Below are 26349 nucleotides of genomic sequence, written 5' to 3' on the forward strand. Positions count from 1 at the left end.
CCCTAAATTATTCTGTAAATGCATGAGAGCTCAATCAAAAACAGATTTTTGTGTATTTGTTAATTGTTCTGTTTTGTTTTGCTTTATAAGGCTGGAGGTTAGCTATGAGAATGATACAAAATTTCAGCTGGAAAACTAAATATAAAAGACTAACAAAGAAAATTCTGAAAAATAAAACAAAGGGAGAGTAGAGAGGCAGGAACCTGCTCTACATAATGTGAAAGCAATTAGAAAACAATAGAAGTTAAAATAAGTTGGTATTGGCACAGGAATAGACAGATAAATCAGTGAAACAGAATAAAGGGTTTAGATGTAGAAGCCAGATACAATGGGAATATGGGGGTAGGTCTATGATAAATATGGCATCTCAAATTGATGGCAGAAAGAAGGAGTAAATAATAAATAGTGAAAAACACAAACAGTTGGATCCCTATAACATTCCTTATACCAAATTTAATTCCAGTCTGGCCAGAGTTAAAGGAAAAGAAAAGTTCTAGGAGAAAAGACAAGTGAATCTTTTTATAATCTTGGAAAAACCCTTTGTAAAGAACAATTCAAGACCAGAAGCCAGGAGGGAAAAGAATGATAAAACTGACTATATACATTTTTAAAAAATTGTATGGAAAGATATCCTAAAAAAAAAAAAATCATCAAACACAGAAGAAATATTAATAACACATGACAAGGGGTTAATTATACTAGTATGCAGAGAGCTCTTACAAAACAGTAAGGATAAAGAAAAATAGGAGTTCACAGAAAAAAAAATGTAAATACCTGAAAAGATTAACATCTCACTCATACTTAAAGAAATGCAAATTAACAAGTACAATCTTCACCTAAGAGAATGCCAATAAACATTTGAGAATTCCCAGTGGCAAGAATGTGGAAAAAGTAAACAATCTCATACGTTTTTGGTAAAAGTTTTTCCAGTCTTTTTATAGGGCAGTTTATTTACATTCATCAGAATTTTAAATCACAATTCTTTTGAATCTGCAATTCTGTTTAAAGGGATTTATTCTATGGCTGTATTTGCTTAAATATGTAAATATATTTTATAAAGATGTTGATTACAGCATTGTTTATTATAATAAAATGACTAGAAACGATCTAAATTAAGTGAATAGTTAACAAATTATAATGTAACCAATGAAATAATATTCAGTCATTTAGGAAGTCAGAAGAATATGTATGTGTTGATAAGGAAAAAAAGGCCATGTTTTTTTTTTTCATGTCATAAGGATGATATTAAATTTCTTGTTGGAAACAGTGCAAGCAAGAAGACAGTGGAGCAGCAGCTATAAAGTACTAAAATAAATTCTATAGAATTCTATAACTAGAACCTAGAATTCTATACCTAGCAAAATATCTTTCAAAAATGAAGGTGAGGGGAAAGGAACCAAGATGGCGGAGTAGAAGGACGTGCTCTCACTCCCTCTTGTGAGAACACCAGAATCACAACTAGCTGCTGGACACTCATTGACAGGAAGACACTGGAACTCACCAAAAAAGATACCCCACATCCAAAGACAAAGGAGAAGCCACAGTGAGAAGGTAGGAGGGGTGCAATCAGAGTAAAATCAAATCCCATGACTGCTGGGTGGGCGACTCACAGACTGGAGAACACTTATACCACAGAAGTCCACCCACTGGAGTGAAGGTTCTGAACCCCACGTCAGGCTTCCCAACCTGGGGGTCCGGCAATGGGAGGAGGAATTCCTAGAGAATCAGACTTTGAAGCCTAGTGGGATTTGATTGCAGGACTTCCACAGGACTGGGGAAAACAGAGACTCCACTCTTGGAGGACATACACAAAGTAGTGTGCGCATCGGGACCCAGGGGAAGGAGCAGTGACCCCAGGGGAGACTGAACCAGACCTGCCTGCTGGTGTTGGGGGGTCTCCTGCAGAGGCGAGGGGTGGCTGTGTCTCACCGTGAGGACAAGGACAGTGTCAGCAGAAGTTCTGGGTAGTACTCCTTGGTGTGAGCCCTCCCAGAGTCTGTCATTAGCCCCACCAAAGAGCCCAGGTAGGCTCCAGTGTTGCGTCGCCTCAGGCCAAACAACCAACAGGGAGGGAACCCAGCCCCACCCATCAGCAGTCAAGCAGATTAAAGTTTTACTGAGCACTGCCCACCAGAGCAACAGTCAGCTCTACCCACCACCAGTCCCTCCCATCAGGAAATTTGCACAAGCCTCTTAGATAGCCTCATCCACCAGAGGGCAGACAGCAGAAGCAAGAAGAACTACAATCCTGCAGCCTGTGGAACAAAAACCACATTCACAGAAAGATAGACAAAATGAAAAGGCAGAGGGCTATGTACCAGATGAAGGAACAAGATAAAACCCCAGAAAAACAACTAAATGAAGTGGAGATAGGCAACCTTCCAGAAAAAGAATTCAGAATAATGATAGTGAAGATGATCCAGGACCTCGGAAAAAGAATGGAGGCAAAGATGGAGAAGATGCAAGAAATGTTTAACAAAGACCTAGAAGAATTAAAGAACAAACAAACAGAGATGAACAATACAATAACTGAAATGAAAACTACACTGGAAGGAATCAATAGCAGAATAACTGAGGCAGAAGAACAGATAAGTGACCTGGAAGACAGAATTGTGGAATTCACTGCTGCGGAACAGAATAAAGAAAAAGGAATGAAAAAAAATGAAGACAGCCTAAGAGACTTCTGGGACAACATTAAATGCAACAACATTTGCATTATAGGGGTCCCAGAAGGAGAAGAGAGAGAGAAAGGCCCCAAGAAAATATTTGAAGAGATTATATTCAAAAACTTCCCTAACATGGGAAAGGAAATAGCCACCCAAGTCCAGGAAACGCAGCAAGTCCCATACAGGATAAACCCCAAGGAGAAACACACCGAGACACAGAGAAATCAAATTGGCAAAAATTAAAGACAAAGAAAAATTATTGAAAGCAGCAAGGGAAAAATGACAACATACAAGGGAACTCCCATAAGGTTAACAGCTGATTTCTCAGCAGAAACTCTACAAGCCAGGAGGGAGTAGCATGATATATTTAAAGTGATGAAAGGGAAGAACCTACAACCAAGATTACTCTACCTGGCAAGGATCTCATTCAGGTTCGATGGAGAAATTAAAAGCTTTACAGACAAGCAAAAGCTAAGAGAATTCAGCACCACCAAACCAGCTCTACAACAAATGCTAAAGGACCTTCTCTAAGTGGGAAACACAAGAGAAGAAAAGGACCTACAAAAACAAACCCAAAACAATGAAGAAAATGGTAATAGGAACATACATATCGATAATTAACTTGAACGTGAATGGATTAAATGCTCCAACTAAAAGACACAGGCCTGCTGAATGGATACAAAAACAAGACCCATCTATATGCTGTCTACAAGAGACCCACTTCAGACCTAGGGACACATACAGACTGAAAGTGAGGGGTTGGAAAAAGATATTCCATGCAAATGGAAATCAAAAGAAAGCTGGAGTAGCAATACTCATATCAGATAAAATAGACTTTAAAATAAAGAATGTTACAAGAGACAAGGAAGGCCACTACATAATGATCAAGGGATCAATCCAAGAAGAAGATATAACAATTATAAATACATATGCACCCAACATAGGAGCACCTCAATACATAAGGCAAATGCTAACAGCTGTGAAAGAGGAAATCGACAGTAACACAATAATGGTGGGGGACTTTAACACCTCACTTAAACCAATGGACAGATCATCCAAAATGAAAATAAATAAGGAAACAGAAGCTTTAACTGACACAATAGACCAGATAAATTTAAGTGATATTTATAGGACATTCCATCCAAAAACAGCAGATCACACTTTCTTCTCAAGTGCACATGGAACATTCTCCAGGATAGATCACATCTTGGGTCACAAATCAAGCCTCAGTAAATTTAAGAAAATTGAAATCATATCAAGCATCTTTTCTGACCACAATGCTGTGAGATTAGAAATGAATTACAGGGAAAAAAATGTAAAAACCACAAACACATGGAGGCTAAACAATACGTTACTAAATAACCAAGAGATGGCTGAGGAAATTAAAAAATACCTAGAGACAAAGGACAATGAAAACACAATGATCCAAAACCTATGGGATGCAGCAAAAGCAGTTCTAAGAGGAAAGTTTATAGCTATACAAGCCTACCTCAAGAAACAAGACAAATCTCAAATAAACAATCTATCCTTACACCTAAAGGACCTAGAGAAAGAAGAGCAAACAAAACTCAAAGTTAGCAGAAGGAAAGAAATCATGAAGATCAGAGCAGAAATAAATGAAATAGAAACAAAGAAAACAATAGCAAAGATCAATAAAACTAAAAGCTCGTTCTTTGAGAAGATAAACAAAATTGATAAACCATTAGCCAGACTCATCAAGAAAAAGAGGTAGAGGACTCAAATCAGTAAAATTAGAAATGAAAAAGGAGAAGTTACAACAGACACCGCAGAAATACAAAGCATCCTAAGAGACTACTACAAGCAACTCTATGCCAATAAAATGGACAACCTGGAAGAAATGGACAAATTCTTAGGAAGGTATAACCTTCCAAGACTGAACCAGGAAGATATAGAAAATATGAACAGACTAATCACAAGTAATGAAGTTGAAACTGTAATAAAAATCTTCCAACACACAAAAGTCCAGGACCAGATGGCTTCACAGGTGAATTCTATCAAACATTTAGGGAAGAGCTAACACCCATCCTTCTCAAACTCTTTCCAAAAATTGCAGAGGAAGGAACACTCCCAAACTCATTCTGTGAGGCCACCATCACCCTGATACCAAAACCACACAAAGATACTACAAAAAAAAGAAAATTACAGAGCAATATCACTGATGAATATAGATGCAAAAATCCTCAACAAAATTCTACACATTAAAAGGATGAACAACAACACATTAAAAGGATCATACACCATGATCAAGTGGGATTTATCCCAGGGATGCAAGGATTCTTCAATATATGCAAATCAATCAATGTGATACACCATATTAACAAATTGAAGAATAAAAACCATATGATCATCTCAATAGATGCAGAAAAAGCTTTTGACAAAATTCAACACCTATTTAGGACAAAAGCTCTCCAGAAAGTGGGCACAGAGGGAACCTACCTCAACATAATAAAGGCCATATATGACAAACCCACAGCAAACATCATTCTCAATGGTGGAAAACTGAAAGCATTTCCTCTGAGATCAGGAAGAAGACAAGGATGTCCACTCTCGCCACTATTATTCAACATAGTTTTGGAAGTCCTAGCCACGGCAATCAGAGAAGAAAAAGAAATAAAAGGAATACAAACTGGAAAAGAAGAAGTAAAACTGTCACTGTTTGCAGATGACGAGATACATAGAGAATCCTAAAAATGCCACCAGAAAACTACTAGAGCTAATCAATGAATTTGGTAAAGTTGCAGGACACAAAATTAATACACAGAAATCTCTTGCATTCCTATACACTAATGATGAAAAATCTGAAAGAGAAATTAAGGAAACACTCCCATTTACCATTGCAACAAAAAAATAAAATACCTAGGAGTAAACCTACCTAGGGTGACAAAAGACCTCTATGCAGAAAACTGTAAGACACTGATGAAAGAAATTAAAGATGATACCAACAGATGGAGAGATATACCATGTTCTTGGATTGGAAGAATCAATATTGTGAAAATGACTATACTACCCAAAGCAATCTAGAGATTCAGTACAATCCCTATCAAATTACCAATGGCATTTTTTACAGAACTGGAACAAAAAATTTCCATTACATTACATTTTAAAATCAATCACTGTAATTTCTTATATTAATAAGTTAAAAAAGGAAAACCATATGATCATTTTAGTAGATGATGCAAAGAAAGATTTTGACAACACCTAACATCCATTACGATGAAAACTCTCAGCTGACTCAGAATAGAGGGGAACTTGGTTAATCTGACAAAGGGCATCTACAAAAAAAATACACAGCTGTCATACTTAATGGTGAAAGAGTGAATGCTTTCCCCCTAAGATCAGAAATAAGACAGGGATGTCTGTTCCCACCACTTCCGTTGATCATTGTACCGGAGGTCCTAGTCAGTACAGTCAGGAAGAAAAACAAATAAAAGGCATCCATGTTGGAAAAGAAGAAGTAAAACAGTCTTTAGTCACAAGTGACATAATCGTCTATATAGAAAATCTGATGGAATCTACAATAAAAGCAACTGTAAGTGAGTTTAGCAAACTTGTAAGATACAAGATCAATATACAGATATTAATTATATTTCTGTATTCTAGCAACAAACAATTAGAAAGTGAAACATGAAAACCAAACAATTAGGAAGTGAAATTTATGCCACAGTTACAAAAAATGTGAAATAAAGATAAAATTTAGCAAAAGATGTAAAAGACAGGTACACTGAAGCCTACAAAATATTAAACAGAGAAAACACAGGAAATTTGATGGAGAGAGATTGAGTCAGAAGACAATATTATTAAGATGTTATTTCTACTCAGGTATATTTATGGACTCTACACAATCTCAATCAAAATTCCTGTAGGATTTTCTTGTAGAAATACCAAAGCTGGTTCTAAAATTCATATAGAATGCAAAGAATCTAGAATAGTAAGACAGCTCTGATAAAGAACAAAGTGAAAGGGCTAACACTACCTGATTTCAAGAATTATTATATGGCTTAATCAAAACAGCATGATATTCGCATCAAGATAGGGAAATAGGTCCATGGAAGGAGAAGGGAGTTCAGAAATAAACCCTGAGTTTTGACAAAGGCACAAGGCCTTTGTAGTGGAAAACAATTGTATATCCATATGCAGCAGAATGTTATTCAGTGTCATTCTGTGTATTTTAAGAGTGTTGATTTTTGTTTTGGCCAACAAGTTACCTGAAGATCAGTTTGATCCTTTCAACACTTTTTTAAAAACCTTGTTAGGCAGGTCTAGTGTAGGCCTTACTCTAGGACTAGTTTAGCTCTGCTATTAAGACATGACCCATTAAAGGTCTCTCTGAATGTTCCAGTAGTTCAGCAAGGTCTCTCCTCAGCCTGGCAGGAATGTGAATGTCTCCCAGCCTGTGTGATCTCTGATGGTTGTTAATTTATAGTTCCTGGGTAATTGTTCTTGCCCAGCCTCATGAAGATTCACCCCACGCATGAGCAGTTCAGTATTCAGATAATGACTCAAGGAGCCCTTTGTATAGATTCCTGGTGCCTTTTCTCTTGCTCTCCTCTGTGGTGCCCTGCCCTGTAAGTTCTGTTCACCCCAGCCTCCCCAGACTCTGACCTCTGTCTCCTTAGCTCAGCAGAATCACCTTGCTATGCTTGTGCTATACTCTGAAAAGCCTCCAGACAAGAAGCTGGAGTGAGTGACCTTAGGGCTCACTTCACTGTTTGTCTTCACTCAGGGAAGTCAAATAGGTCTGAACTACCTATTTTCCAATGTCTGAATAAAGGGTCTTTTTCCCCCATATATTTTGTTTAATATTCTAGTTGTTTACAATGGGAGGGCAAGTCACAGCAGTTATTTAGTCATGATTAGAAGTGAATGTCTTTCACAACTTAGTTTTCATTGAAAATTTTTGTATTCTTAATTTGTTATTTTTAATAAATTGCTTATTTATAATAGCAGGTACAACTGGAAAAGACAGATCTGGGAGTAAAGACTATTGATTTTTGCATATAGTTTATCTGGTGGGAGCAGAATGCTTTGTAGTCTGGGGTGGGGGAAGGCAGGCTCAGGTGTTCAGCAGTTGGTTTGTTTTACAGTGGAACTGAATGGAGAGAATCAAATAAAAACAAAGCAGTTAAATTGTGGTCCATTAAGAAACCTGTTGCAGTACTCAGTTACCTTTCGGAGGTTTCAGGATGGGGCAGGTTATTTAGATGAACCTGGAAAAGCTATCACCAAAGTTCCTCTGAGGGAATTCCCAGGCGGTCCAGTGGTTAGGACTCTGCGCTCTCACTGCCGAGGGCCCAGGTTCAATCCCACAAGCTGGGCGGTGCGCCAAAGGAAAGAAAAGCTGTTCTGAAATTCAGGAAAACCAAATGAGTATTATCTGTAAAAACTGACAGGATTTGGATTATCTAGATGAGGAGTTTAGGAGGCACAGGGGAGAAATGATACTTGGTATATATAACCTGGAAAACTATTTTAATTGTGTATTTCCCAGGTTAGGAAATCAAAACTATTATACTGCTCAAGACCAAGCTTTATTTAAGTTCATAACAATTATTTTTAGTAAAGAAAGAAAATTTAGCATTCTCTTTTCTGGTCTTGCTGGGGTTAATTTTTGTATCTTCCTTATATACTTCTGAGATTTTCTCCTCATGGTTTTATAAGACATTTTGGTATTTAATATTTTGTTAGGTTTAATAACATCTAATTCTGGATTTAAATAATACCTTTCACCAGAACTTTTAAGAAAATAATCCATTAGTCTTCTCATACATGCACCTTTCCTAGAGTTTCAATCAATATAAACTGCTTACATGATTTATAATTTACTCAAATATTTCAAACTAATGACATTTGTCTTTTTCATCTTTTTGCATGTAGATACCATTATAGTTGGGTTAATGGAAGAAATACTTCTCCATAATGTAATATGCTCTATTCCAGAATGTTGACTGGATTCATTCTATTACTTATATTCCTCTTGATTTTCAAATAAGGATTATTAATTTTTTTGTTTTCTTTTGTTCATGCCCTCATTTCAGAAAAAATGAAGATGGATAAAGTATCTCGTTGTAACATTAACCGTAGAAACATCTTTGGAGAGAACTTACTGTATAAAGCTGCTCTGAACAACGACGCTAATCTTGTTCATCATTATATGAAGAAAGGTGGAAATGTTAATCAGCCAAGTTATGCTGGTAGGCTGTGGTTACCACTTACAGTTATCTTAAGAGTGGTTTGTAGTTTCAGCTGAGTCACTACTATGTAAGTATGGCAAAGTAGGCCTAAGGCAAGTCTCAAACAGAAAAGCTTCCAGGTAATTTTTCTACTTAGGCAGTGCTTCACCATCATCTCCCAGGGAAGTGGTAAGATAGGGGGGGAGAGGCAGGAGAAGAACATTACATTTCACCTTCAAAGATTATGCCTGCCTTCAAAGGTTATGCCTTCAAAGGCCCACTGCACCAGGTGGGCCATGTGCAGTAGCATTACACAGAAGGATGGGGTTCCTGGGGCTGGCTTGCTGGCTTTGTGTGGGCATTTTTACTATGAGACTCAGCTTTTAATGGAAGATAAGTGAGGTTCAAAGCTGAAAGAAGCTGATGGTACATTGAGCTTCAGGGAAAATTGATGATAAAATGGTAGATGTACAGCAAGGACAATTGCCAGGGAAATGGAGAGAACAGACTATGAGGTAGAGAGGGTGGGGCAGGAAGCTCAGAAAGAACAGTCTTTCTGCAAGGCTAGGTCTCTGTACAGTCTTCCTGTGGGGAGAACCTGATACGTTCTCCTGGAGAGGAATGATTCCTTAAAGGCACGTGAGTACTTAAAACACTGAGCAGCGCTGTGTCCATACTTTTACTATTGTTTCTAGACTTTCTCGGGGTATGAAACAATGCACAAAGTCTTATGGTACACAGAGATCAGCAGCACGATCCATGGACAAGCAGGTGATTACAAGTGCACCTCCAGTACTTACTTTAGCAGCACCTGGGTTTATACTATAATCAGGGTTTTAAAGACTATTATTCTAAGTCTCACACCCAGTTCATCCATTATGGTCTTACAGCTCTCAACCTTGGATCCTTACTTGCTAGCCAGAGCACTTGCTCCTTTGATTTTGAGAAATATATGGTTCTTTCTCTTAGTCTCTATGTGCTCCTTAAGTTTAGGAGTAGTTCTGCATGCCAATAACTGAACTTTATGGATTTCCCAAGCATCAGTCTTAACATGTTTCTTTTCATTAACCTTTTTTTCTGTGCCATCACTAACATCCCCAGTTGCTATTCCCTGCTTGTCTTTGGCCAGGCAGTGACCTTCTCCTCACTTCCCTAGGTACTTCTGTGACCTTCATGAATTCTTTATCCTTCCATATTTTCCAGACTTTTTGAACTCTCTTGTTTTCTATTTTTCCTTCTCAATTTGCATCTTAATCTGACCTTTACTACTTCTGGCTACCACATCCCACAGAATTGCAGAGGGCAGTGTTTGCAAAGGGTTGTCCATAAGCCATTTTCGTAAGAGTCACTTAAAATATTTGTTCAAAATGCAACCTTTACTTCACCCTCCCAAAGCCCACACACACACAAAATCACTCAAAATCACAATCAAAATCTGTAGGTTAAAATCTGGAAATCAAGTTCCCTAGATGATTTTTATTCTCATTAATGTTCAAGAACTACTGACAAGAGGTGTATGGCCTCCATATAATTCAATGTAGTGAGCTTTTACCGTATGCCTCCTCTGTGCCAGATACTATGAAAACAAAAAGATAAACAGTATCTACTAGGAAGGTTTAAATAAATTTATTTTGTGAGATAATCCAATAAAGGCTTAAGTGCCTTTTGAGGAATTAACAAAACGTTATAGTAACAGACCAATGGTCTTTTTATAGATAACATTTGCATTTTATAAGTCCTCATTTACATTTTGTGATAGCTTTGATTTAAAAAACCAATTTCAATAATTCTTTACCTATCAAAACCAAGGGTGACAACCATGAAGTAGCCTGAAAATAAATTCTGAATACCTAAAATAGATCTAATAAAGCTTCTTTGCTAAAACCCTCTCAGATCAATGACTTGAGCATTATTTTACACAGAATCCTATCTGATTCCTAAGCCTATGACACATTAGAACTGAAAAGAAAGGTTGGCTTAGGTCAGGATATTGATAATAGCAAGAAGTTTAAGCCAACAGCAAGGCAAGAGACATAAAAAATGAGAGGCAAAATTGTTGAGGACTGTAATGAAGAGAGTGCACTTTATATCTCTGTGGGTGTTAACAATTGCTGCATTAGATCATATAACTAATATTATTATGATCTTGAATCTTTTTAAACAAATGCGTTAAATTATATTGTCTTCATAGGAAATTTACACTCTTATAAACCTTTGAAGAAATTTCCTCCAAGATACTTACATTTTTAAAAAGAAAAAACTATGTTGTTTAAGGATCTCCCAACCTGCAGTTTGGGGAGATAATAAAAGATCTGTTATAAAATGTACTCCATCTTTATTTACGAGGAGTGGTTTTACAACACAGAAGGAGTAAGCCTTAGGTGAAGGGAAATTCTTTGTTACATTTGATTTCTTTCTGGAATATGTAGCCCTTTATGTGGTCTAGAGTAGCTCTCTGCAGAATAAAGGTCCCTCTGGCTTTGTTGCTGCTGGGAATTTCTTTCAACCCTGGAACTGATACTGTTCATCACTGGGTCCTCCTTGCTTACTTAGGTCACACTTAAAGTAGCATTCATTTTCAGCTTCCCTCCCCAAGACCCCATCATTTACTATGAATTGCCCACATGTACTTTGTTTTCATTGGGAATTTTCTGAAGTAAATTTAGTGTATGAGACTGGCTTTTTCTTGGAAGCCAGACAGTTGCTTTACATTTACCTTATCTTTTAGTCATTCTGAGCTCAGGGAAAACAAACATCTTTTGTTATGGTTATTTTCTCATTCCTGTAGCAGCCATTTCTGTCCCCTTTAGGAAACTAATTTTTATTGTAGTTTAAGCAAAACCTAAATAAGGAAAGGAAGTTTCCTAGAAGGAAAATCATCATCTGCATTCCAAAGTTAATAACTTTTGGATTTCTGATACTTCATTTTTCATCCCACCAAACCTAGACTGTGACAAATAATCAAGTTAACCAGTGTACATTATCAGTAAGCAAATTTCCACTGGTTTACAGTTCCCAGAACCTAAATAGCAATTAGTTCACGCTTTTTATTGGAGACAGTACTTTGGGGGAAGAGAGTTTTTATATTATTTTTTAAAAAATAGATCTTAAATAGTTATCTTCCAAAAGTTCATGTTTATTTGAAAATTTTTATGAAATTATGAAAAATTTCAAACATACAGAAAAGTTGAAAGAATTGAACAGTGAACATCCATATACCTAATTTCTAGATTCTCCATATTTGTTTTTGTTACATACTTATTGTAAAGGGAAACACTCATGTGTTTCTCCTTTATTCACACCCAGATACGTGTGTTTTCCACACATTGAACAATTCTTCCACACCAGCTGGGTATCCTGCAATTCAATTCAGTTCTGACACTAGACATTGTTAGTGTAGACTCCACAGATTAAGACATCAGTCCCATGAGGCTGACCCCCACTTCAGATGCCAATCACAAGTAGGAGATCACCAGGTTACCCACAGGTTTCATTCACCTTGGCTGCAAACTGGGGGTTACCATGACCCATTTCTTGGATTTGATCATTTCCTAGAACAGCTCATGGACTCAGGGAAACACTTAACTTATATTTACGAGTTTATTATATAATAAAGCATATGATTAAGGATACAGATGAAAAGCCAGATGAAAAGGGTACATAAGGTGAGGTCTGGAAGGGTCCGAAACACAGGAAATTCTGTCTCCATGGAATTGGGGTGTGCTGTCCTCTCAGCATTCAGATGTGTTCACCAACCTGGATAAGCTCTCCAAACCCCATACTTTGGGGATTTTTATGGAGACTTCATCACATAGGCATGATCGATTATTAAATCCATTTCTAGCCCCTCTCTCCTTTCTGAAGAACAGAGGCAGACCTGAAAGTTCCAGCTTCTAATTATGACTTGGTCTTTCTGGTGACCAGCCTCATCTATGAGCCCACCAAAACTTGCCTCATTGGAACAAACTACACTTATATCTCCCAGGAAATTCCAAGGGATTTTAGGAGCTCTGAGACAGATTTTCCTATCATTCAGGAAATTACAAAGGTCTTGGAAATTCTGTATCAGGAACTAGGGTCAAAGACTATAAGGACGAAAGATCATCCTGCCACCCCTGTTTACAAGGGTTTTAGGAGCTCTGTGTTAGGAACCAGGGGGCAGGGGCCAGTATACATATTTTTTATTTTTTAAATTATTCTTTCAACTCCAACATGGCTTTCTCAAACATTTATTTCTTTATTATTTTTAAAAATGAAGTTTAGTTGATTTACAATGTTATGTTAGTTTCAGGTATACAACATAGTGATGCAATATTTTTATATGTTATACTCCATTTAAAGTTAATACAAAATAATGGCTATATTTCCCAGTCCTGTACAATATTTCCATATTGCTTATGTATTTTGTACATAGTAGATTGTGTCTCAGTAGATTGTGTCTCTTAATTCCCTACCCCTTTCTTGCCCCTCCCCACTTCCCTCTATCCACTGGTAGCCAATAGTTTTTACTCTGTATGTGTAAGTCTGTTTCTGTTTTGTTATATACATTTCTTTTTAATTTTTAGATTTCACACATGTCATAACATATAGTATTTGTCTTTCTCTGTCGTATTTCGCTAAGCATAGTACTCTCTAGGTCCATCCACATTGTTGCAAATGACAAATTCCATTCTTTTTTATGGCTGAGTAATATTCCATTGTGTGTGTGTGTGTGTGTGTGTGTGTGTGTGTGTGTGTGTGTACCACATCTTCTTTTTCTGTTCATCATTGTTGGGCACTTAAGTTGCTTCCAAATCTTGACTATTTGTAAATAATGCTGCTGTGAACATTGGGGTGCATGTATCTTCAAATTAGTGTTTTCATTTTCTTCAGATACATACCCAGCAGTAGAATTGCTGGATCATAAGGTAGTTCTGTTTTTTGGTTTTTGAGGAACTTCCATACAGTTTTCCATAGTGGCTTTACCAATTTACATTTCCACCAACAGTGTACAAGGGTTCTCTTTTCTCTGCTTCCTCACCAGCCTTTGTTATTTGCAGACTTTTTGATGATAGCCATTTTGACAGTTGTGAGGTGATATCTCATTGTGGTTTTGATTTTCATTTCTCTGATAATTTTTCATTTTGGGCATCTTTTCATGTGCCTGTTAGCCAGCTATATGTCTTCTTTGGAAAAATGTCTGTTCAGGTCTTCTGCCCATTTTTTGATTGGCCTGTTTGTTTTTTGATATTGAGTTGTATGAGCTGTTTATGTATTTTGGATATTAACCTCTTATTGGTCATATCATTTGCAAATGTTTTCTCCCATCCAGTACATTGTCTTTTTATTTTGTTGATGGTTTCCTTTGCTGTGCAAAAGCTTTTCAGTTTAACTAGGTCCCATTCATTTATTTTTGCTTTTGTTTCCTTCATCTTAAGAGACAGATCCAAAAAAATATTGCTATGATTTATGTCAAAGTGTGTTCTACCTATGTTTTCTTCTGCGAGATTTCCCATCTAACATTTACATCTTCAATCCTTTTTGAGTTTATTTTTGTATATGGTGTAAGAAAATGTTCTAATTTCATTCTGACAACCTCTGCCTGTCTAATTGGGGTAATTAGTCGATTTTCATTTAATATGAATATTTGGATTTACTGCCATTTTACTTGTGTTTCTTGTGTCTTCATCTATTTGTTTTTGTCTTTGCATTATTTTGTAGTGATTACTCTAGGGATTACAATATACATTTTTAATATTTTATAGTCTTCTTAGAGTTAATATTGTAATACTTCATATAAAATGTAAGAACATCAAATACATCTCCCTTTTCCTTCTTTTTTTATAAATTTATTTATTTATTTTTGGCTACGTTGGGTCTTCGTTGCTGTGCGTGGTCTTTCTCTAGTTGCAGTGAGTGGGGGCTACTCTTCGTTGCTGTGTGCAGGCTTCTCATTGCAGTGGCTTCTCTTGTTGTGGAGCGTGGGCTCTAGGCACACGGGCTTCAGTACTTGTGGCACACAGGCTCAGTAGTTGTGGCTCGTGGGCTCTAGAGCACAGGCTCAGTAGTTGTGGCACATGGGTTTAGTTGCTCCGTGGCATGTGGATCTTCCTGGCTCAGGGCTTGAACCCATGTCCCCTGCATTGGCAGGCGGATTGTTAACCACTGTGCCACCAGGGAAGCCCCTCCCTTATCCTTTATGTTATGTCTGTCGCATATATTACATGTATATACAGGATAAACTCCAAAACATAAAGTTATAATTTTTGCTTTAAGTAGCCTTGTGTATTTTAAGGAAATTTATAGGAAATAAATTCTATTAACTATATATTTACCAGTTTTGGTGCTCTTCATTTCTTCCTCAAGGCTTTCTAATTAATACTATTGGAGAAACTCGTTTTATAGACGTTCTTAACTGGAGTGTCCCCTCAAAGGGGACATTTGGTAGTTTCTGGAAACATTTTTAGTTTTTACAACTGGAATGGGCAGCAGGGTACTACTGGCATCTGATGGATTAAGACCAGAGATACTGCTAAACATCCTACAGTGCCCAGAACATTTAGCCCAAAATATCAGTGCCAAGGTTGAGAAACTGGATTATGGAGAAGGTTCTGAAAATGTTAGCGCCAAGGTTGAGAAACTGGATTATGGAGAAGGTTCTGAAAATGTTAGTGCCAAGGTTGAGAAACTCTGGTTTATGGAAGGAAAGAATGAAGCACACTTTAACTTGCAACTTTTAAAGTTTTCTTATATCAATCGTATGATTTTTTGGAGTTTAGGTATCTTTGACTTATACCATTAAATCTGGCTAGCAAAGGAAGAAGATATTTATTTGGATGACTGGTTTTCTTGGAGGAGTTGGTAGTATGTTTGTTGAATTTACTGTAACTAACTTTTTGCAAATAGGGAGAAAAGAAATATACAGTTGACCCATGAACAACTTGGGAGTTAAGGGTGCTAACACTCTGTGTGGTCAAAAATCTGAGAATAAGTTACAGTTAGCCCTCCGTATCCATGGTTACTCCTTCAGCTAACCTCAGATTGTGTAGTACTGTAGTATTTACTGTTGGAAAAAAATCTGTGTCTAAGGTAAACCTGCATAGTTCAAACCCATGTTGTTCATGAGTCGACTGTATACTTTTGAACTGACTTCTGCGTAGTCTTGCTGGCTGGGTGGGTTATTTTAATGGAAGTACCTTGAGTTACAAATAAGGCTTTTCCCCCTCTTCTCTGCAGAAAAGTAGCCTGCAACCAGCATTCTCTATGAGCTAATAATGACCCCCTTACAGCCTTTTTATTTGAGGGGGGCAAAAATAGTTTCAAATATTTTACTTATTTTCATATTTTTCCATATTAACACCAACAGAATTAGGGGTAGGAATTTTGTTTGTCCATCAGATTTATTGAATCCACAAATAATACAGGTTGCTTTCATGGTGAGATTATCTTGTCTCATATAACCAAAATATTTTTAAAGCAACAACTTAGAATTAGAGTTCTTATTTTAAGGGCAAGCACAAACATTATTAAGATGCCAAATATAAACAAACACCATTTCTTTTTTGTGTAACAGGTTGGACAGCACTTCATGAAGCTAGTGTAGGAGGATTTTATCAGACAGCAAGTGAACTATTAAGGGGTGGAGCAGATGTAAATATCAGAGGAATGTACCAGATCACTCCCCTACATGATGCTGTGATGAATGGACATTATAAGGTACTGTGATTCTTTTGTTTGCAGAGCAAACACTACATTCTGCAAGTATTAAAAACCTCTGGGACTAAGCAATAGAAAAACAGATAGGGATCCAGTTTCAGTTCATTCTGCTAATCAATACTCAGAATTCATAATAAAATTTTACTGTGTGATGGATCAGTTGTGCCTAATGTGGTAGATCCCATTTTACATGTTACTTTTAATAACTTCAGAATGCGTATTTTGGTTATACACAGTATTTTTTAAATTTCTTTAGACTCTTTTTGTATGGTTCTTTATAGGCTTTAGGAGAACATTTCCTTCTTAGAGTGTTACACAGTGATGTCCAGCCCTGATAGCAGGCTTACAACTTTTTGTAGTCTAGTGTTACTTTCAGAGTCAGACTAAGACATGAGAACCTCCCAGGTTTTAATGATCAGCCAGTACACACCAGCACAGAGGTACCAGTGGTTATAGTATCAAAATACTATAATTCTATACAAGTTGGTTAATAGTAGCTTCAATAATGGTAATATTAATTAAGATTATGAATTCCAGCACACTTGCTTTATCATATATGTTCTGAGCTTCCTAGACATTTTTCTGGTCCAGGAACTGCATTGGTCTGAGGCACTTGTGAAAATAGCTTATTTATTTCAAGTATTGGAAGTTGCCTCTGGGTTTAAAACCTCTAGGGTAGGAAAGGGGGCTAATCAACAAGGCTCAGGAAGATCTGTTCAGTGTTCCTCCAGAAGAAATGCCTACCACAGGTAAAGCTGGGGAAGGCTGCCAGGAACCATGGGCGTAGACAAATAGGACATATCCCTTCCTAGTTTGGAGGGTTTGGGTGGTTTTGCTTTTTTTGGATAATGTATCACCTGATGGTAGGTGGTCATTCCTGCACATTTTGTAGAGGGCTTGGGGGAGAAAATTCTGCCTTGGACCTAATTTAATGGCCAGAAGAATGCTAGAACAAGTGATGGTGTGAGCCCTCTCTCTGTCTTTTATCTGCTCTTCAAAACTGGCCTCTAGCAGAGAAACCTCATGCCAAAGCATTTCTTCTCTCTCTCCATGGCCCATCCGCTCTCCAACTTGCCAGGGCTGACCTGTCCTGGTCAAGAATCTTTTCTCCCTTTGGGTAATATGAGCCGTGGGTGATTTATACCTTTTTTTCTTTTCTTTCTCAGTTCTTCCTTTGCCCCTCCTGATAACTTGGCTCCAATTAACTTCTGCCTCACAGGCTATAACTGGCTGTCTTCTTTCTGGCCTTTGCAGATATGTAGCCTTCTCTTGTACCCTTAGTGAAGTAAAAGGGACCAAAGACACAGGCCTCTAACTCCTGAAGTATCCTGTGGTATATAAATATTTGAGATGTTGAATTGGAGGTTCATTGACAGTGTTGCTGGGATTCACAGATATTGAAAAGATATCCCCCACACATGGTGATTATGCATTCCATTTGTGTCTGGAGTGAGCTTTCTTATAAAGTTTGATTGTATATTCTATTACACTTTAAAAAGTCATACCACATCAACAGGCCGGAGCATGGATGGTGTTTTGTTGTTGTTGGGAGTATTTTTTTAAAATCCCAGACATCATACCATTTTATCCATAAATACTTGTACCTGCATCTCTAACAGATAAGGACATTTTTTTCCACACCCACATTTTTTATCATCTTACCTTATAAAAATTAAAATTTTAAATACCACTTAATAATATCTAGTCCATATTTAAATTTCCCCAAATTATCTAAAAATGTTTTTTATTACAAGTTTTTGTTTGAATCATGATCTATCAATGTCTGTACTTTACATGTGTTTGTTATGTCTCTTAAGTGTGTGTGGTTTTTTTAAAGGTTTATTATTTATTTAATTTATTTTTGGCTGCGTCGGGTCTTAGTTGTGGCACACTGGATCTTCATTGAGGCATGCGGGATTTTTCGTTGTGGCGCGCGGGCTCTTTGTTATAGTGCTCGGGCTTCTCTCTAGTTGTGGCATGCGAGTTTTCTCTTCTCTAATTGTAGTGCCCAGGCTCCAGAGTGTGTGGGCTCTGTAGTTTGCAGCACGTGGGCTCTAGTTGAGGCGCAGGAGCTTAGTAGTTGTGGCATGCAGGCTTAGTTGACCTGTGGCATGCGGGATCTTAGTTCCCTGACTAGGGATTGAACCTGCGTCCCCTGCATTGGGAGGTGGATTCTTTACCACTGGACCACCAGAGAAGTCCCTCTTAAATATGTTTTAATCTATAACAGTTCTTCCTATATTTTCTTTTGTGTGTGTCTTCTAGAACCTGGGTCATTTGTCTTATAGAATTTCCTAAATTCTGGATTTGACTGACTTTATCTATGTTTCTTCCCATATTTTCTCTAAATGGTGTTTTAATGTAAAAACTATCAGAGACCACAATCTGGGTGCTATGTGTGCTCATTGCTATTGGATGTCATTGTTTTTAGGCATTTTCAGTGAAATGTATACTTTTAGAAAGAAAAACAAATCATGAGTTCTTACTGATATTTCCATTTCAGACTTAATATTATAGATTCATAATAACTTTGATTTTATACTTGTATCTCTTTTTCTAATATCCTCCAAACTGAAAAGGAACTTTGAGACTGGAAAACAAAGCAGGCAATTCCATAAAGTGCAATTGTGAAGTTTATTGTGGGTAGCTTACATACTGGCAGGATTGGGCAGACACAGTCCAGAGGCATTCACAGCTGTGCTCCTCACCACTGAAAGGAGCACAGGGAGATTTAAAGCGGCCAAAGCTAACAACAGAATCTGACTACCAAATGAGAAGCATGTCCACACTAACTGGAACTGGAGATTTTTCCTCCCCCTGGGGGGTCTCATGACCATTAAGCATCTGTGTCAACAGAAGACACTCTTCCAGTTTTCTGTCAGCAAGGGTAAAAGTTGACAGGGAGTTTATCTGGCTTGGGCACATTCCTTGTGAGTAGGCTAAAGCTTAATCATGCAGAAAGGGGAGGGGTAGGACTTCAGACCTAAGATAGAGCTGACAAAATGGAGTCAGTGTGGTTCAACCACACAGAAGTCAGCTGATTCTAGAGGGAGGAAAGCACTAGAGTCAATAATATGATTAAAGGTGAAAAGCCACGGGCAAGCTTTAAGTAGCAGTGTATTTCCTTATGGGGCCTACTGTTTGATGAACTAAATAAGTGGGGATTGTGAGGCCAGCCACTTACTGAAATTGCTCTGCTTGTTCCAGTTAAGAACATGTGGTAATCTTAAAGTATGTCCACAAATTCTTTAACAGTCCTCCCTTCGAAAGGTGGATCCTGATTCCTCTCCTCAGGAGGGTAGGCTGGAGTTTCAGTAAGTTGCTTCTAACAAACACAGTGTGGCAGGAGTGACACAGTACATGACTTCTAAGACTAGGCTGAAAACTGTTGCGGCTTCTTCCTTGTTCTCTCACTCACTTGTTCAGCAACGCTGGGAGAAGCCAGATGTCATTTCGTGCAGCCACTCAAGCAGCTCCATGGAGAGGTTCACGTGGCAGTGGACAAAGGCCTCCTGCCCACAGCCATGTGAGTGAGCCATCTTAGAAACAGATCCTCCAATCCCAGGCAAACTTTTGTTTATTTTTTAATTTTTAAATTTTTAAAAATAAATTTATTTTATTTATTTATATTTGGCCGCGTTGGGTCTTCATTGTTGCATGTGGGCTTTCTCTACTTGCGGCGAGCAGGGGCTACTCTTCGTTGCGGTGCACGGGCTTCTCATTGCAGTGGCTTCTCTTGTTGCGGAGCATGGGCTCTAGGCATGTGGGCTCAGCAGTTGTGACACGTGGGCTCAGTAGTTGTGGTTCGCGGGCTCTAGAGTGCAGGCTCAGTAGTTGTGCCTCACGGGCTTAGTTGCTCCGCGGCATGTGGGATATTCCCGGACCAGGGCTCGAACCGTGTCCCCTGCCTTGGCAGGTGGATTCTTAACTACTGCACCACCAGGGAAGTCCCCAGGCAAGCTTTTAGGTGATTGTATCTCCAGCCAACATTTTGACTGTAACCTCATGAGAGACCCTGAGGCAGAACCATCCACTTGTGGCCACTCCCAAATTCCTGACCCACAGAAACTATGAGATTATAAATATTTATTATTGTTTTAAGCTACTAAGTTTTGGGGTAACTTGTTAGGTAGCAACAGATAACTAATACAGAACCTAAATGCAGATTTAAAATAGGGGTATAAAACGTAGTGGAAATAACTGATTTACTGCCATTTGGTAAGAAGAGAGTTTTTTAAAGAGGATATATTAGTTAGGCTTCAGAATTCCTGATACCAAGCTATAGAGAGAATTGGTAAATGTGCATAGTTGGTGACGCAGAGTATCCAGAGTCTAAAACAGAGACTGCCAAAGTAATGTATTCACTCGCTTGGGATCACCAACCCAGATTTCCAGAAAAGTGAAGCTCTAGCCCTTGCCTTTTCCCTTCCTCCCATCTTCTTTCTCATGCTTGTTGATCCTGAGTTACTTTCATACTGCATGGCTTATTATTTGACATAAAACCTCCAGAGATAAGCAACACAGCTCCTTTGGCAACCCACTTATGAAACTACTTTTCCTGAAAAAAAGTGGTACACTCTCTATTTGTATTACTAAACAAAATGTGAAGCTCCAGGAATATGAATTATAAATTTAATTGTATCTACTGTTACTTTCAATCCCCCTATCTAGCATTAAACTCCCACAGTAAAGCCATTTGAAAAGCAGAATCAAGTTGCTGAGTCTTAATAATTTTTAAAAGATTTGGCTCATATTCTCCCTGTGTGTGGTGGGGCATTTTTCTCTCCTAGAATGCTTTCTTATAAAAGGAAAAATGTATATATCTTTAATCTTCAGATGCATAAAATTTTCAGAAATTCAGATCCTTTCTCTCATTCCAGACATTAACAGAGAAATCTAGGCTTCATTTAGTATGTTATTTAAAGCCTGTTACCCACATCCTCCTTGGTCAACATTCATTCTTTTATTAAACAACATTTATTAAATATATACTCTATGCCAGATACTGAAATAGACACTGGGAATATAAAGATGATTAAGACATATATCTGTTGCAAAAACTTGGAAGCAACTTAAACGTGCATCTGTAGGGTACTGGTTAAGTAAATTATAGTACATTCATATAGTACATTCAAAAGTAAACTATTACTCAGCTGCTAAAAAGAATGATGAAGTTCAATCCATACTGATTTGGAACAATCTTCAAAGTCTGTTGCAGGGTGGGGTGGGCAGGAATGTATATAGTATATGACCACTTGTGTAAGAAAAAATGTATGTACACAGTTATGATTCGTACATATATACCTGTTGGACTAGACTAACTCTGGAAAAGTTCAGAAGAAACTGTAACCAGAGCTGACTTAGAAAAAATAATTAGATGACTAGAGGACAAGGGTTGAGGAGGGAAACTTATTTTTCGTTGTCTACTTCTCTGAGCCTTCTGTATTTTGAACCGTATTTATTAATTTCCTATTCAAAAATAATAAATTAATTTTAAAAGAAAACAGAGTCCTACCCTCAAAAAACTTGGAGTACAGGAGAGAGAAATATATAAGAAATAAGTATAATATACAGCATATTGGACATAAAATATGTACATAAAGGTAGGAAGAGGTCATTTTTCTCTAGGGGATCAGTGGGTGAGGAGGTCAGGGAGAGCTTCATAGAGGAGGTTACTCGAGGAGCAGTAACAGATTAAAGATTTACCTGTTTCTCTCTGATACCGAGGGGGAGCTGCAGCAACACAGGTCTATACAGAAGACATAGCTATTTCCTGGAACCTGTTAAAATTACATTCACTACTACAGAATGTAATCCTAATTCCTGGTATATCTGCTAGCTCCATTTCATCAGCAACTGAACCACAAACATTTCTGCCCCTCCCTCCATTCCTCCTTTCCTCCCTCTTCCTTACTTCCTCTCTCCTTTTTTTTTTTTTTGTAAGAGAAGGCATATTTATATTAATAAATTATTATTCAGTAGCAGTTACATTAATTTTTGGTTTGGGGCAGTAATGTTACAGGAAACATTGTTGAAAGAAATATTTAATGTTGCTTAGAGTTGTATGCTGGCACACATTTATAATAATACACCTTTTGTCTGGGCTCCCTCACAAAATCTTCCTCTAGGTGACACAGTTACTTCTTTTGAATGGAGCAGATCCTTTATTTAGAAATGACAGTGGAAAGTGTGCTTTGGATGAAGCCAAAGACTCATGTATGAAGCGTCTCCTTGAGAGATATGTTCCTAAACATCAAAAGCATCTTATATCAGGTAAAATTGAACTGCCCTGTTATATCTGTTCATCATGTCAGTAGAGAGTTATAGAAATCAAACTTGGAATTATAGAAATTAAATTGGTTTTCCTCATAAATTTTGAGAAAATCCATCCTGTGGTGTCCTTGCTCCATTCCTTTAGTTGAGCACACTGACTTGTTTGCAAATGCACCAAATGGAAGAACTCTAAAAGAACAAAGAAAGATAGTATTAAATGTACTTTCCCCCAGGATATGTATTGGAAACAGTTAAGAAAACTTTTGTAAAGTTCTGGGTCTTTTCCCCATAATCCGTTGTCTGAATAACATGGGTGATGTAACTTATATTTGGCTTTATCATTTTCCATGAATATGGCCAGGATTGTTTACTTTCATTCCTTAAGAATATTTTCTTATGGCTGTACTTTTGCCTTGTCATTCATCATTGCACTAAGATGAACTACAAAAGAACTTGACCTGCAGTTTCAAGAAGATTATATAAGAACTGTTTATTTTTTTTATTGAAGTATAATTGATTTATAATATTGTACTAGTTTCAGGTATATAATGTAGTGATTCAGTATTTTTATAGATCATACTCCATTTAAAGTTATTACAAAATGGTGGTTATATTCCCTGTGCTGTACAATATATCCTTGTTGCTTATTTATTTTATACCTAGTAGTTTGTATCTCTTGATTCCAAAACGCTATTTTGCCCCTCCCCCTTCCCTCTCCCCACTGGTAACCATCACTTTGTTCTCTATATCAGTGAGTCTGTTTCTGTTTATACATTGGTTTGTTATATACATTGGTTTGTTTTATTTTTTTAGATTCTATATATGTGATAACAGCGTATTTGTCTTTCTCTGACTTATCTCACCAAGAATAATACCCTCTAGGTATCCATGTTGTTGCAAATGGCAGCATTTCATTCTTTTTTATGGTTGAGTAATATTCCATTGTATATATATAATACTGTATCTTCTTTATCCATTCACTTGCTATGGACAGTTAGGTTGCTTCCATGTCTTGGCTATTGTAAATAGTAGTGCTGCTATGAACATTAGGGTGTGTGTATCTTTTTGAATTAGTGTTTTCATTTTCTTTGGCTATATACCCAGCAGTGGAATTGCTGGATCATATGGTAGTTCTACTTTTAGTTTTTTTGAGAAACCTCCATACTGTTTTCCATAGTGGCTTTAACAGTTTGCATTCCCACCAACTGTATACAAGGGCTCCTTTTTCTACAAATCCTTAACAATCTTTGTTATCTGTAGACTTTTTTTTTTTTTTTTTTTGCGGTATGCGGGCCTCCCATTGTTGTGGCCTCTCCCGTTGTGGAGCACAGGCTCCGGATGCACAGGCTCAGCGGCCATGGCTAACGGGCACAGCCGTTCCGCGGCATGTGGAATCTTCCTGGACCGGGGCACGAACCCGCGTCTCCTGCATCAGCAGGCGGACTCTCAACCACTGTGCCACCAGCGAAGCCCTTTGTGTGTTATCTTGTTTGGAAAAATATCTTTCAGGTCTTCTGTCCATTTTTTTGATTGGATTTTTTTTTTTATATTGGGTTGTATGAGCTGTTTATGAATTTTGGATATTAACCCCTTATTGGTCGTATCTTATACAAATATCTTCTCCCATTCAGTACGTCATCTTTTTGTTTTGTCAATGGTTTCCTATTCTGTGTAAAAGCTTTTCAGTTTTATGAGGTCCCATTTGTTTATTTTTTGTTTCCCTTGCCTTAGGAAACAAACCTCAAACAATATTAGTATGATTTATGTCAGAGTGTTCTGCCTGTGTTCTCTTTTAGGAGTTTTATGGTTTCTGGTCTTACATTTATGTCTTTAATCCATTTGAGTTTATTTTTGTATGTGGTGTGAGAAAATGTTCTAATTTCATTCTTTTACATTTGGCTGTCCAGTTTTACCACTTATTGAAGGCACCCTTTGTTGAAGAGACTTTCTTTTCTCCATTGTATGTTTTTGCCTCCTTTGTCATAGACTAATTGAAGATAGGTGTGTTGGTTTATTTCTGGACTCTCTATTCTGTTCCATTGATCTATGTGTCTGTTTTTGTGCCATTACTGTGCTATTTTGACTACTGTAGTATTGTATAGTCTGAAATAGGGAGCACGATACCTCCAGCTCTGTTCAACTTTCTCTAAATTGCTTTGGCAGTTCAGGGTCTTTTGTGGTTCCATATAAATTTTGGGATTATTTGTTCTAGTTCTGTGAAAAATGTTGTGGCTATTTTGATAGGGATTGCATTAAATCTGTAGATTGCTTTGGGTAGTATGGAAATTTTAACAGTACTCTTCCAGTCCAAGAACACAGTATATCTTCCCATGGCTTTGTATCATCTTCAGTTTCTTTCATCAGTGTTTTATAGTTTTCAGAGTATAGGTCTTTCACCTCTTTGGTTAAGTTTATTCCTAGGTATTTTATTCTTTTTGATGAGATTGTAAATGTAAATGGGATTTTTTTCTTGCTTTCTCTTTCTGATAGTTCACTATTAGTATATAGAAAAGCAACAGATTTCTGTATATTACTTATGTATCCTGCAACTTTATTAAGCAGACATATTAGAAAATGATGATAATACAATTAATTATGGAAGAATTTTTTGCCTTACAAAACCTTGCACACAGTTGCATATCTGAGTATAACTGTGGGGAATATAAAAATACTGAGTTCAGTGCCCATCTTTAACATAATTTTGTTGGGTCTGTTTTGCTTTTCCTAGAGAAATGTTTTCAGCTTTCTCAATAAATATGGAAATTATAAATTATGGAATATTATATGTGTCAATTTTAATAGAAAGTGTTTGCATAATTTCACTTTTTCCACTTGGTTTTCTCACGGCAAAGGAGTTTTGGTTTTAGAAGTCTAGAGTCTGACTACTGGAGGCTCTTTTCTTTGATTTTTCTCTTTTTGCTTACAGCGCAGACGAATAGCACTGACCCTTCAGACTTAGAGGATGAACACCACCACAAGGTATATCTCTGTTCAACAATAAACATTTTTATAGAGCACACCTGCTGGTTATTTTATAGATCATCAGAGGGGAAAGAAAGACTACTGAAGCATTCACCAGGAACAGTGACTTCACCTTTGCTTTTAAGACACTTTGGAATAATTACATAAGAATCAGAAGGTTCTGGCCTGTTAGTTTGGGAAGCAGTTGAGTAAATAAAGCATATGTGGGCACACTAATGTATTGGTAGCCATTTCCATTTCCTTTCTCCTCTTTACGGAGCCATGAGGGTTATCAACAATGTCAAATTTCCTCTGGCCTGAGCACAGTATAAGAGTCACAGGTGTCGATCCATCCCTTCAAACTTCACGTGGTGGGCAGTTACTTTTCATCTGGTGCTTGTGTTGTGATGTGTGAGAGGAAGCACTGTCCCTGTTTTAATCTTGGCAGCCCACAGTAATCTTTCCATGCAGGCCAACTTGGTTGTATATCTGTCTTTTTGTTTTTAAATCCCTTCTTCCACTGCCCTACCTGTGGTCTCTCACAGATACCAGAGGAAGAAACT

The 26349-nt window shown here is 37.4% G+C and overlaps 1 protein-coding gene across 1 annotated transcript in view; it reads left to right on the forward strand.

Moving 5' to 3' along the window:
• ANKRD31 (ankyrin repeat domain 31) overlaps positions 1-26349 on the forward strand; it is a gene marked incomplete at its 3' end in the record, with an annotated part of 129924 nt that overhangs the window by 35687 nt on the left and 67888 nt on the right. Inside the window, exons 10-13 of the mRNA XM_082836379.1 lie at positions 8723-8878; positions 16410-16552; positions 22681-22825; positions 25752-25804. Coding sequence (XP_082692505.1) covers positions 8723-8878; positions 16410-16552; positions 22681-22825; positions 25752-25804 — 497 coding nt within the window. The remainder of the gene's footprint in view (positions 1-8722; positions 8879-16409; positions 16553-22680; positions 22826-25751; positions 25805-26349) is intronic.

Source organism: Leucopleurus acutus, assembly GCF_964270905.1.
Source record: "Leucopleurus acutus genome assembly, chromosome: 3".
NCBI classification, from domain to species: Eukaryota; Metazoa; Chordata; class Mammalia; order Artiodactyla; family Delphinidae; genus Leucopleurus; species Leucopleurus acutus.